Genomic DNA, 15,121 nt, shown 5'->3' with positions numbered 1-15,121 from the left:
CAGCTTTAACATACTTAGACAGGAAGAGCCATCTGACTGACAAGTAAAGCGATCAATCAAATTTGATTTTGTCATTAAGAACCATTTAGAGGCGGAGATTATAGATATATATCACGCCTAGGCCTGTCACGATAACTAGTTTTGTTGGACGATACATTGTCCCAGAAATAAATCGCAATAAATGATATTAGTCTCATTTTAAGACCATTTTATGCCACTGATATAATGATAATATAATAGCATAATAATGCAAGTACACACTTTCAAAGAGCAATGAACTCTTAATTCTTAAGAATATTCAGACACTGGAATTGGAATGTCAAAAACAAATAACGTTGAGAAGGCCCCTCTCCATCTCCAAATGTGGTTTCTGTTCCCAGCTCGGAAAAATCTATTTTAATAATTTCTCAACAATCTACAGACGGTCTTGATACAAAAAGTGTTCTTGCTGTTTTATGAGGGAGGGCCACGATGTGACGAGACTAAATTAGATCTCTCCAACGTTGCGTGATTGAGATGAAGACATCTTTGTTGGTTATAAACAGGAGAAATAGTTTTCTCTCATCACATGTCCAAATAACAGGTTTCTACCCATTTATAAAATGTAAAATCTAAATTCAGTAGATACACGCCTTGATCGCACTCCCAAGCTGCTGAACGCTGCACCACGAGTGAAGGTGAGAGGGAGAGAGGGCGACGTGATCGAGGGATCTCCCTGAATCTTTAAAGTAAAACATGAGGGAATGATTAAAATTGTGCTCAATCCCCACAGTCCCACGCTATTGATTTAACATTTGTTATTGAGATTTTAATTAGGCTACTTGTCCGGTCGGGGAAGTAAAATTCTCTTTAACTTGCCCGTTCAAAATTTTCACTTGTCCCGGACAAGCGTTATTGTTGAGCCCTGACATGTTATCTTCATCTGTCGCTGTCCGCTTTGTGTGTGTGAGAGAGAGAGAGAGAGCTTGTGTGGAGCTGAGCCCCGCCTCAGACACCGAGAGAAGACGAGAGGACAGAAGCAGCGCAACTGGGTAAAATGTTGGTGACATTCATTCTTATGTAAACAAACACACATGTAAACACAATGGGCAATATCGAGGTCAGCAAAAATTAGCCATTTCCATATGTCATACGATAAATCGATAACGTAATTTTCGTGACCGGTCTTATCACGGCATAATACAATTTTTTTATTATTATGCTGCTGCAGTCAATGCAGGCGTTCCATCTGAGACTTGTTGGATGACCAGACTGCACCACTATGTCTTTACAAAACAAGTGTTATGTTATCAAATGTTTAAAAAGTAACTGAAAAATTGAGACTTAAAGTTGCATAATTAAAATAAATGAATATGATTTGACTGAGGTGGGTCTCATACCTGTTTGCTTTATGCCGGTGTTTGCAGGACGTGCTGCAGCGACTGTTATCTGCTCTCTCGCAGTCTCCTGGAAGTTCATCTTACTGATGTATTCTATGGCTGCCTCCACACTACGACTGTTTGTCTGCTTCAGAGCATGAACCACCAACTCCTGTGCAAATACAAACACACAGATGATGATGATGGATTAAATTAATATTCTGGGTTCAATACAATTTAATCTCAATCAACAGCATTTGTGGCATAATGTTGATTACCACAAAACATTATTTTGATGTTCCTTTTTTCTTTATTAAAAAAAAAAAAAAAAAGCACAAAATGTGTGTTCCAGTGAGACACAAGGCATGTGTTAACATGATTTTACTGTGATTAAATCACTTACTAACCGTATCTGTGGAAAGATATAGACAATTATACAAGACAATGTAATGTCGACAAACCCATAAACGACCATAGAAATGACAATTTAAACAACTTAATAGATCAAATAATACAGGAGTTTAACAGAAGAATTCATGTAAGTGCACTTTCTGACTTTAAACCTCCAAAAACATACCCCATTGAATTCCATTGGAAGTGACTCACTGGAACAGATTTGTGCTTTTTTTAAAGAAAAGGAGGAACGAGTCAAAATAAATTTTTTGTGGTGATCAACATTATGACACAAACGATGTTGATTGAGATTAACTTGTGTGAACCCGGAATATTCCTTTAACATGATTTTAGTGTGATCAAATCACTTACTAACCTTTTCTGAGTAAAGTAATATCCTATTTTATCAGATATCCTGCAAACCCTAAAACTACCATAAAAATGACTATTTAACTTTACAGCTTTAGTTTCAATAGTGCCAAAGTGTTACACTTTTAGGAGAAATCAACTTCAGAGGCTTTTCTATGGTTCTCTGCATATTGTCAGATACAATTGTAACATCAAAAGAATAATATACATTAATGTATGCAGACTTTTTCTAATTTTCTCTTCATTCGTTTTATGCTTTTGCTCATTGTCATTCTTGTTGTTTTCTTATTGTTTTTATTCCCTCTTTTTACTAATGTTTTTATATTCTGACCAGTGATTCACTTTGAGCTGTATTTCATTTATGAAAGATGTTAGTCAAATCAAAATTATGAATAAACCTAGAGAGAATGATATTCTTTATGTAGGCTTCACATCCAAAACATGCGGAGAACTGTTGAGCTGAATCACTTTATTGCCGTTTTATACTTCACATTGGCCTAATTAGTAGCATGACAAAACTCAACAGTTCTGACATATTTGAATAAACTGTACATGACAATATTAGCACTGATTATGATGACTGAAGCAGTCCCTCACCGCAGGTTTACACTGATCGGGTCCTGCACTCTCACGATTGCTCTCGTTATCAATTAAGCTGTTTTCTACATGACACGGTCCATCACTTACACCACATCTATGCCTTGCTGATTATAATCGGAACGTTCCATTTTTTACGTGTTGCTTGTCTGGAGTGTATTTACCATCCACATCACAAGCGCTGTGCGGCGGAACGAATCCAAACTAAGTCCATGAAATGCTTTTCGCTTTTGTTCTAAAAGCTACCCACAGTGATGATGCGAAAAAGAAACAAAGCGACCTATAAAATGTCCTGTTGTTCATAGCTTAATGTGGTTGCAGCTGGTTAGTAAACAAACAAACGACAAGTTGCCAATGCACAAAATGCATTGGTGGAATATTGTTTGGAAATGTTCTATTTCTATTGCTCTTGTACTCTCAGTAGAATTTAAAAAATACCTTAAAGCAAGACAAAAATTTGTTTTGTCAATTTACACATATATTCCACAAGAAATGCAACAATATTTCGTTCTCAATAAAGATTAATCTTATTGAAAAAAGAAAGAAAATGTTAATCACATCCAGAGTTTCAGTGTGCAACTGAATAGGACACATGAGTTTAGAGCTTGTTTGGTGACATACCATGTCTGCCATTCTTCAAATAAGCAAAATTATAAAGTGACAGTTGGGAACATTCTTTGCACAAAGATGCGTTGAAGAGAAAGAGCTACAAAAACCATGCATACATGCAGGGCTGCACAAGTAATCAAAAACAATGATCAAGATTATAATTATGACTGCTGCCATTTAAACATGACATTTCCCTCATTCTCTTTAATAAAAGCACAAATGTTTGTTCCAGTGAGTCACTTCCAATGGAAGTCAATGGGGTTTAATCTGTACACAATAAAATACTGTTTCAAAAGTACAGACACAAGACATGAACAATATGTGGGTTAACATGATTTTACTGTCATTAAATCACACACTGACCACATCTGTGGAAAGATATAGACAATTATACAACTTATATAACAATCAACAAACCCTAAAACCATAATAAAAGTTAACAGTAGAATTCATGCAAGTGCTTTTATAAAATTATAATCTTCACATTTCTGCCTTTAAACCTCCAAAAATTGCCCCCATTGACTTCCATTGTAAGTGACTCACTATAACACACATTTGAGCTTTTATTAAAGAAAAGGAGGAACGAGTTGAATTAATGTTTTGTGGTGATCAACATTATAACACAAATGCTGTTGATTGAGATTAACTTGTATTGAACCCGGAATATTCCTTTAACTGATCATGACACTTTTCCCATTAAGGTGTACTGCTGTTTTTGTGTAGCACTTTACAGCATTGTATCCAATCACCGACACGTTTGTTGTGAATTCAGTGGCAAATCAGAGGTCTGATCCACAGTCATACGTTTATGGTGGCACATGAAAAGAGTGCTGAAGAAACATCACCTGACAAAAAGAAAAATCTAAAAGCACCGCTGGTCATTTGCAGTGGTTTTGGATTCAATACCAAATTCAACCAACTTTATTACCTCATCAAAACCAGCATCTTGCAGCTCTTGCAGCATGTGTTTGTTGATGTCTGTAGTGTGCACACTGGAGGTAGGTTCATTGGCGAACGGCAGCAGTGATCTGCGGATCTCCTGAAGAGCTTTGTGATAGGGGTTTTTGGGGTTGGTGCTGCGCCCTTGTTGTCTGGGATCGTCCGAAGGGCTTTTCCCAGTGCTCATGTCAGCCTTGAGACCGTCCGATGGCCGCGAGAGGTTCCGCAGGCTCTCCCGGATCTCCTGTAACATCTGTTGACTATTGCCACTGTAGTTGCTCGCAGGGAACGTCTTGGGTCGCATCTGTCTGTATCCTTCGGATTTCTCTGACCTCTTCATGTAAAATCATATGCTAAGTGCCAAGGTGGTGCAGAAACTTCCAGGTGGAAGAAAGATACCGTAAGGATTTCGGTGTGTTTCACCTGCACACCAGAGAGGAGTCAGAACATCAGTATAGGAATAGATTGAATATGCAAACACATTTTAAACATGAATAAAACTCATGAATTACATAATTACAGCTATCAGGAAACCTGTCAAGAAATATTTCACCTCACAATCAAAAAAGTAGACATAAGATCTCAAATTATATTATGCAGCCTATTTTAAGATGAGATATAAATAAACAACCTATTATATTTGCTTATTTAAGTAGTACAAAATCACATTTGACAACATAATGGGAGAATAACCATATAAAAAGAGTTAAAAACAGAAACGTACGTGCGTAAGTGTCTTGAAAATGTCACAATGCACAAAATCTTTATAGTTCTATAAACAGAATTCATGTTGTAAATTATTTTTCCCACTGATTTTGAGGTAAAGTGTGATCTTAACACTCTTAAAACCTAATAAGCTGTCTACCTAGACATCATCTTTGGGTATGCCCATCATGTCTACCTAGGAAACACAGACATCCAGCGCATCACAGACTGTAAAATGAGTTGCAGTCTCGATAGGAAGCTCGCTCGATATTGAAACACAGACTGAAAGTCCAGTACAGTCACAGACTGCTAGCTCTGTTAGCCACATAAAGCAAGCCATTCGTTTGCTACATTCTAGAAGAATACTCACACAAAACACTTGGAAGCTTTACACCTTACTTGTACGCTCAACTAAACACTTAAGGCGGATAATGTATGAATCGGTGTAACAGGTGACTGAGGCCTACAGCTGAGGCGACGCTATCAAACAGACAATAATGAACGAATTTGATGCACTTACCATTTAATGAGTGTGATACATGGTGTTTGAACATGTATGCACCTCTGCGCACTATTCAATCACGAATAACTCCACTGCTCTTTCAACAGATGCGTGTATTTATTCACTGGCTTCTCTTTGGTATTTACTGTCGTCTTGAGTTTTACAACGGCTGTCATGCGCGTCACAAGAGCCCGGATGTAGTAATATCACTTCCCCTCCCCCTTTATTTATTTACGACAACATGCACATGAAACGTGTACAAAATACAATACAATAATTGTAAATATAGTTGGCAAATGATAAAAAAAGTAAAGTTAGATATAGAAGAAATATAAATTCGAACAATAGTTAGAATTGTAATAAAATACTATTTAATTAGTGTTTGTGTGTGTGTGTGTGTGTGTGTGTGTGTGTGTGTGTGTGTGTGTGTGTGTGTGTGTGTGTGTGTGTGTGTGTGTGTGTGTGTGTGTGAGCGTGTATTTATCACTTTGTGGGTACCAAATGTCCCCATAAGGATAGTAAAACCCGAAATTTTTGACCTTGTGGGGACATTTTGTCGGTCCCCATGAGGAAAACAGCTTATAAATCATACTAAATTATGTTTTTTGAAAATGTAAAAATGCAGAAAGTTTTCTGTGAGGGTTAGGTTTAGGGGTAGGGTTAGGTTTAGGGGATAGAATATAAAGTTTGTACAGTATAAAAACCATTATGTCTATGGAAAGTCCCCATAAAACATGGAAACACAACATGTGTGTGTGTGTGTGTGTGTGTGTGTGTGTGTGTGTGTGTGTGTGTGTGTGTGTGTGTGTGTGTACGCTACCGTACAAAAGTTTATGGTCACGTACTCATTCTTTATTTTTATTATTTATTTATTTTCTTCACATTTTAGAATAATAGTAAAGTCATCAAAGCTATGGAATAACATAAATGGAACTATGGGAATTATATTGTGACTAAAAAAATCCAAAATAAATCAAAACTAAGTTATATTTTAGCATCTTCAAAATAGTCACCTTTGCCTAGATTTTCGGACATGTACTCTTGACATTTTCTCAAGCAACTTTCACCCTGGGATGCTTTTTAAGGGTATTTAAGGAGTTCCCATCTATGTTGGGCACTTATTGGCTTCTTTTCTTTATTATTTGGTCTAAGTCGAAAATTTCAAAAAGTTTTTATATATATTATATATATATATATATATATATATATATATATATATATATATATATATATACAATTGTAGTTTTGTGATTAAATAAATGTAAACGTTGGCACAATTATATTTTTGCCTACAAAACAAATTTCAATCATTTAAGCATTACGATCATGAGAAACATTTCAGTCAAGTGACCCGAAACTTTTGAAGGGTAGTGTAAATATATATATATATATATACTATGCTAGAAGGGGCAACCAAAATTCCAATAATAAGCAGAAGAAAATACAAATTTGGTGCATAACACAAGATTTTTAGCAATAAACAAGACCCTCGGAATATTTATTTTAAAATGACGGAGACTTGGCTCCATTAAAATACTCTATATTTAAGCATTTATCAAATTAATTGTTAAAACCAATATATCATCTACCTCTACTATGCATTCCCACCATTGGGTCAATAGTCCCGCAGCGATTCCCTAAAACCCGCCTTTAATACACCGCCCTGGTGCAAATGTCACCCCCCCCCCAACAGAATTATAATAATAAATGTAATTATAAACATGATCAAAAATATCATGTAACTTTAACATGTTATATAATTAAAACATGTTAGTTTATATGTTAAATGAACCACTAAATGAAAAATAACATCAGCTGTGTGAGCTTTTAAAGTAATGTTCAATGATTATTAACATATATACTGTAGGTGTGCGACAGCGAGTCCAAACTGCTCCTGCCTGTACCTTTAACTCAGTGATTCTCAACTGGTTTTGCTTCAGGACAGATTTTACATTGGAAATCAAGTGGTGACCGACTATAGTAAAAACATAACCTGCATTTAATGTATCCTGGGTTGCATTTCCTTTTATGTTGAATAGTTTTGTTCATGGTTTTCCAGTACAAGGTCATGCATCAAGTGACATTATTTTTGTTGTTGATGTCAGTGCGCTAGTCTTAAATAATAGTAATAATAACTAGAAAAAGTTCGTCGAGACAAACTTTAAGTTGGCTTGTGAAAGTTTGGACCGGAAAGTTTGAAGTTTAAAGTAGTTTGAAGTTTAAAGTAGTTTGAAGTTTAAATTAGTCTAAAGTTTAAATTAGTTTGAATTTTAAAGTAGTTTGAAGATTAAATTAGTTCAAAGTTTAAAGTAGTCTAAAGTTTAAATTAGTTTGAATTTTAAAGTAGTTTATTGTTTAAAGTAGTTTGAAGTTTAAAGTAGTTTATGGTTTAAATGAGTTTAAAGTTTAAATTAGGTTAATGTTTAAAGTAGTTTGTAGTTTAAAGTAGTTAAAAGTTTAACTTAGTTGCTAGATAGATAGATAGATAGATAGATAGTTAGACACTCAGATAGATAGATAGAGAGATAGATAGATAGATATTTACCCTCAGATAGATAGATAGATATAGATAGATAAATATTTACCCTCAGATAGATAGATAGATAGATAGATAGATAGATAGATATTGACCCTCAAATAGATAGATAGATAGATAGATAGATAGATATTGACCCTCAGATAGATAGATAGATAGATAGATAGATAGACAGACAGACAGATAGATGCTAGCACATTTTTAGCATTTTTTAGTACTTTGCTAGGCGATTTTAGCATGTTTTAGCACTTCGCTAGGCAATGCTAGCATGTGTTAGCATGATGCTAGCACGTTTTTAGCATGTTTTAGCACTTCGCTAGGCGATGCTAGCATGTGTTAGCATGATGCTACCACATTTTTAGCATGTTTTAGCACTTCGCTAGGCGATGCTAGCATGTGTTATCATGATGCTAGCACGTTTTTAGCATTTTTTTAGCACTTCACTAGGCGATGCTAGCATGTGTTAGCATTATGTTAGCACGTTTATAGCATGTTTTAGTACTTCGCTAGGTGATGCAAGCATGTGTTAGCATGATGCTAACATGTTTTTAGCATGTTTTAGCACTTCGCTAGGCGATGCTGGCATGTGTTAGCATGATGCTAGCACGTTTTTAGCATGTTTTAGCACTTCGCTAGGCGATGCTAGCATGTGTTAGCATGATGCTAGCATGTTTTTAGAATTTTTAGCACTTCGCTAGGCGATGCTAGCATGTGTTAGCATGATGTTAGCACGTTTTTAGCATGTTTTAGCACTTCGCTAGGTGATGCTAGCATGTGTTAACATGATGCTAGCACATTTTTAGCATGTTTTAGCACTTCGCTAGGAGATGCTAGCATGTGTTAACATGATGCTAGAACGTTTTAGCATGTTTTAGCACTTCGCTAGGTGATGCTAGCATGTGTTAGCGTGATGCTATCACGTTTTTAGCATTTTTTAGCACTTCGCTAGGCGAAGCTAGCATGTGTTAGCATGATGCTAGCACGTTTTTAGCATGTTTTAGCACTTCGCTAGGCGATGCTAGCATGTGTTAGCATGATGCTAGCACGTTTTTAGCATGTTTTAGCACTTCGCTAGGCAATGCTATGATGTGTTAGCATGATTCCCAAACAAATGACTCTAATGAGCCGGTTCTTTTGAATCTACAGTGTGAAACATACAGTGTGACCAGTGTAGTCTGATTCCCAAATTAATGACTCTAATGAGCCAGTTCTTTTGAATCTAAAATGTGTTAGCATGATTCCCAAACAAATGACTCTAATGAGCCGGTTCTTTTGAATCTACAGTGTGAAACATACAGTGTGACCAGTGTAGTCTGATTCCCAAATGAATGACACTAATGAGCTGGTTCTTTTGAATCTACAGTGTGAAACATACAGTGTGACCAGTGTAGTCTCATTCCCAAATGAATGACTCTAATGAGCCGGTTCTTTTGAATCTACAATGTGAAACATACAATGTGACCAGTGTAGTCTGATTCCCAAATGAATGACTCTAATGAGCCAGTTCTTTTGAATCTACAGTGTGAAACATACAGTGTGACCAGTGTAGTCTGATTCCCAAATGAATGACTCTAATGAGCCGGTTCTTTTGAATCTACAATGTGAAACTTACAGTGTGACCAGTGTAGTCTGATTCCCAAATGAATGACTCTAATGAGCCAGTTCTACAGTGTAGTGTTAAAAAAGTTTAACTTAGTTGCTAGATAGATAGATAGATAGATAGATAGATAGATAGATAGATAGATAGATAGATAGATAGATAGATAGATAGATAGATATTTACCCTTAGATATATAGAGAGATAGATATAGATAGATAGATATTTATCCTCAGATAGATAGATAGATAGATAGATAGAGAGAGAGAGATATTTTCCCTCAGATAGATAGATAGACAGACAGAAAGATGCTAGCACATTTTTAGCATGTTTTAGCACTTCGCTAGGCGATTTTAGCATGATGCTAGCACATTTTTAGCTAGTTTTAGCACTTCGCTAGTCAATGTTAGCATGTGTTAGCATGATGCTAGCACGTTTTTAGCATGTTTTAGCACTTCACTAGGTGATGCTAGCATGTGTTAGCATGATGCTAGCACGTTTTTAGCATTTTCTAGCACTTCGCTAGGCGATGCTAGCATGTGTTAGCATGATGCTAGCACGTTTTTAGCATTTTTTAGCACTTCGCTAGGTGATGCTAACATGTTTTTAACATGTTTTAGCACTTCGCTAGGCAATGCTAGCACGTTTTTAGCATGTTTTAGCACTTCGCTAGGCAATGCTAACATGTGTTAGCATGATGCTAGCACATTTTTAGCATGTTTTAGCACTTCGCTAGGCGATGCTAGCATGTGTTAGCATGATGCTAGCACATTTTTAGCATTTTTTAGCACTTCGCTAGGCGATTCTAGCATGTGTTAGCATGATGCTAGCACGTTTTTAGCATGTTTTAGCACTTCGCTAGGCGATGCTAGCATGTGTTAGCATGATGCTAAGCACGTTTTTAGCATGATTTAACGCTTCGCTAGGCGATGCTAGCATGTGTTAGCATGATGCTAGCCCGTTTTAGCATGTTTTAGCACTTCGCTAGGTGATGCTTAGCATGTGTTAAGCATGATTCTAACACGTTTTTAGCATGTTCTAAGCACTTCGCTAGGTGATGCTAGCATGTGTTAGCATGATGCTAAGCACGCTTTTAGCATTTTCTAGCACTTCGCTAGGCGATTTTAGCATGATGCTAGCGACATTTTTAGCTAGTTTTAAGCACTTCAGCTAGTCAATGTTAGCATGTGTTAGCATGATGCTAATGACGCTTTTAGCATGTTTTAAGCACTTCACTAGGTGATGCTAGCATGTGTTAAGCATGATGCTTATGACGCTTTTAGCATTTTCTAGCGACTTCGCTAGGCGATGCTAGCATGTGTTAGCATGATGCTAACGACGTTTTAGCATTTTTTAGCACTTCGCTAGGTGATGCTAACATGTTTTTAACATGTTTTAGCACTTCGCTAGGCAATGCTAGCACGTTTTTAGCATGTTTTAGCACTTCGCTAGGAAATGCTAACATGTGTTAGCATGATGCTAGCACGTTTTTAGCATGTTTTAGCACTTCGCTAGGCGATGCTAGCATGTGTTAGCATGATGCTAGCACATTTTTAGAATTTTTTAGCACTTCGCTAGGCGATGCTAGCATGTGTTGTCATGATGCTAGCACATTTTTAGCATGTTTTAGCACTTCGCTAGGCGATGCTAGCATATGTTAGCATGATGCTAGCACATTTTTAGCATTTTTTAGCACTTCGCTAGGCGATTCTAGCATGTGTTAGCATGATGCTAGCACGTTTTTAGCATGTTTTAGCACTTCGCTAGGCGATGCTAGCATGTGTTAGCATGATGCTAGCACGTTTTTAGCATGATTTAACACTTCGCTAGGCGATGCTAGCATGTGTTAGCATGATGCTAGCCCGTTTTTAGCATTTTTTAGCACTTCGCTAGGTGATGCTAGCATGTGTTAGCATGATGCTAGCACGTTTTTAGCATGTTCTAGCACTTCGCTAGGCGATGCTAGCATGTGTTAGCATGATGCTAGCACGTTTTTAGCATTTTTTAGCACTTCGCTAGGCGATGCTAGCACATTTTTAGCATGTTTTAGCACTTCGCTAGGCGATGCTAGCATGTGTTAGCATGATGCTAGCACGTTTTTAGCATGTTTTAGCACTTCGCTAGGCGATTTTAGCATGATGCTAGCACGTTTTTAGCATGTTTTAGCGTGTGGCTATGAAGATTTTAGGTCATTACTTTTTGGCTGCTTGATAAAATAAATCCTCTGAGGGAGAGAGAGAGGGAGAGATGCAGGGCTGACAGGCCCTTTTTGTCTGTGTGTGTGAAAATGTCAGTTTGGATTTAAATTTCTGAACATTCCGCAATGTTAAGTCAATGGGATTTTTCCAGTTTTTGATCATCTGCTGTGGGAAAACCGTAAGTCCGATCAGTTAGAAAAGATATAGCACACTATTCGGGATTAGTCTGAAGGTCTGTGCCGAGTTTGGTGCAAGTAGCTTAAAAGCTCTAGGAGGAGTTAGTCTTGGTAATTTTAGTCTCAGAATAATAATAATAACTAGAAAAAAAAGTTAGTCGAGACAAACTTTAAGTTGGCTTGTGAAAGTTTGGACCAGAAAGTTTGAAGAAGTTTAAAGTAGTTTGAATTTTAAATTTGTTTATAGTTTAAATTAGTTTGAAGTTTAAATTAGTTTGTAGTTTAAATTAGTTTGAAGTTTAAATTAGTTTAAAGTAGTTTATAGTTTAAAGTAGTTTATAGTTTAAATTAGTTTAGTTTAAATTAGTTTAAAGTAGTTTAAAGTTTAACTTAGTTGCTAGATAGATAGATAGATAGATAGACAGACAGACACTCAGATAGATAGAGAGATAGATAGATAGATAGATAGATATTTACCCTCAGATAGATAGATAGATAGATAGATAGATAGATAGATAGACATTGACCCTCAGATAGATAGATAGACAACAGACAGACAGAGAGACAGATAGATAGATAGATAGATATTGACCCTCAGATAGATAGATAGATAGATAGATAGATAGATAGATAGATAGATAGATAGATAGATAGATAGATAGATAGATAGATAGATAGATAGATAGATAGACGGACGGACGGACGGACGGACGGACGGACGGACAGACAGACAGACAGACAGATAGATAGATAGATAGATGGATGGATGGATGGATGGATGGATGGATGGACTGATTGATTGATTGATCCTTGCTACCCTGAGTCCCATGAACAAAGCCAGAAGTCTTTATGTTGTTCTGTTGCAGAGATATGTGATTTGTTACTCGGTTGCTAGGGTAACCCCATATGGTTGCTAGGCAGTTACCATAGTGATACTTATCAAGTCTTCTTGCCATCCTGATTGAAATAAATCAACCCAGACGTCTCTACGATTTTCTGTTGTAGAGATATGTGATTTGTTACTCAGTTGCTAGGGTAACCCCATCTGGTTGTTAGGCAGTCACCATAGTGATACTTATCAAGTGTTCTTGACATCCTGATTGAAATAAACCAACCCAGAAGTCTCTACGATTTTCTGGTCCAGAGATATGTGATTTTATACTCGGTTGCTAGGGTAACCCAATGTGGTTGCTAGGCAGTTACCATAGTGATACTTATCAAGTCTCCTTGACATCCTGATTGAAATAAATCAACCCAGAAGTCTCTATGATTTTCTGGTGCATAGATATGTGATTTGTTACTCGGTTGCTAAGGTAACCCCATCTGGTTGCTAGGCAGTTACCATAGTGATACTAATGAAGTGTCCTTGCCATCCTGATTGAAATAAGTCAATCCGGAAGTCTCTACGTTTTTCTGATGCAGAGATATGTGATTTGTTACTCGGTTGCTAAGGTAACCCCATGTGGTTGCTAGGCAGTTACCATAGTGATACTTATCAAGTCTCCTTGCCATCCTGATTGAAATAAATCAACCCAGAAGTCTCTCTGATTTTCTGGTGCAGAGATATGTGATTTGTTACTCGGTTGCTAGGGTAACCCCATCTGGTTGTTAGGCAGTCACCATAGTGATACTTATCAAGTCTTCTTGACATCCTGATTGAAATAAACCAACCCAGAAGTCTCTACGATTTTCTGGTCCAGAGATATGTGATTTGTTACTCGGTTGCTAGGGTAACCCAATGTGGTTGCTAGGCAGTTACCATAGTGATATTTATCAAGTCTCCTTGACATCCTGATTGAAATAAATCAACCCAGAAGTCTCTACGATTATCTGGTGCAGAGATATGTGATTTGTTACTTGGTTGCTAGGGTAACCACATCTGGTTGCTAGGCAGTTACCATAGTGATACTAATGAAGTCTCTTTGCCATCCTGATTGAAACAAGTCAATCCGGAAGTCTCTAGGTTTTTCTGATGCAGAGATATGTGATTTGTTACTCGGTTGCTAAGGTAACCCCATGTGGTTGCTAGGCAGTTACCATAGTGATACTTTTCAAGTCTCCTTGCCATCCTGATTGAAATAAATCAACCCAGAAGTCTCTCTGATTTTCTGGTGCAGAGATATGTGATTTGTTACTCGGTTGCTAGGGTAACCCCATGTGGTTGCTAGGCAGTTACCATAGTGATACTTATCAAGTCTCCTTGCCATCCTGATTGAAATAAATGAACCCAGAAGTCTCTCTGATTTTCTGGTGCAGAGATATAGTTATTGCTAAACGGTTGCTAGGGTACTCTGTTTAGTTGCTAGGGAGTGGCTTGACAGCTGCCAATCATGAAACTCCAAAGGCTGCTTGTCAGTATGAATGATATAAACCAACTCCCATGCCTCTGTGACATTCAGAATGGAAGATATCCCTCTATGGATTTTGGTTGTTAAGTTGCTCGACAATGGTTGCTAGGGAGGGGCTAGGAAGTGTTGAGGTGATTCATGATTGGCTGTTTGCTGCCCCGAGTCAAACGAGACCACCCTTGTGTTTCTATGACACTTCTATCCGGAGATATCCCTTTGATATCTTTCATTAGAAGTCTATGGGAGTTGTTGCTAAGGTGCTTTAAATTGTTGCTAGGGCGTGGCTTGATAGCTTCACAATGATCCCGAGAGACTGATTGGTCGTCTGAGTAAAATGAGCCCGCCCCTTGTCTCTATGACACTGTGATCCAGAGCTATGTTCAATACAAAATCCCTATGCAATGAGGGAGAGAGAGAGGGAGAGATGCAGGGCTGACAGGCCCTTTTTGTCTGTGTGTGTTCCCAAATTAATGACTCTAATGAGCAGGTTCTTTTGACTCTACAGTGTGAAACATACAGTGTGACCAGTGTAGTCTGATTCCCAAATTAATGACTCTAATGAGCCGGTTCTTTTGAATCTACAGTGTGAAACATACAGTGTGACCAGTGTAGTCTGATTCCCAAATGAATGACTCTAATGATCCAGTTCTTTTGAAGCTACAGTGTGAAACATACAGTGTGACCAGTGTAGTCTGATTCCCAAATTAATGACTCTAATGAGCCAGTTCTTTTGAATCTACAATGTGAAACATACAGTGTGACCAGTTTAGTCTGATTCCCAAATGAATGACTCT

The 15,121-nt window shown here is 37.3% G+C and overlaps 1 protein-coding gene across 3 annotated transcripts in view; it reads right to left on the bottom strand.

The window, feature by feature from the left end:
- Window positions 1-5,636, bottom strand: part of lats1 (large tumor suppressor kinase 1) — a 29,419-nt gene extending 23,783 nt beyond the window's left edge. For all 3 annotated transcript variants that reach the window (XR_007968118.1, XM_052098777.1, XM_052098778.1), the window contains exons 1-3: window positions 5,491-5,636; window positions 4,255-4,688; window positions 1,380-1,530 (exon numbers count right to left, since the gene is read on the bottom strand). Coding sequence is in view for 2 of the 3 variants with exons in the window: in XM_052098777.1 (XP_051954737.1) it covers window positions 1,380-1,530; window positions 4,255-4,605 (502 nt within the window). In the remaining variant the exon portion in view is untranslated. The remainder of the gene's footprint in view (window positions 1-1,379; window positions 1,531-4,254; window positions 4,689-5,490) is intronic.
- Window positions 5,637-15,121: the final 9,485 nt, after the last annotated feature.

This window comes from Xyrauchen texanus, chromosome 30, assembly GCF_025860055.1.
Source record: "Xyrauchen texanus isolate HMW12.3.18 chromosome 30, RBS_HiC_50CHRs, whole genome shotgun sequence".
Classification (NCBI taxonomy): domain Eukaryota; kingdom Metazoa; phylum Chordata; class Actinopteri; order Cypriniformes; family Catostomidae; genus Xyrauchen; species Xyrauchen texanus.
This window is presented reverse-complemented; position numbering and strand designations above follow the sequence as displayed.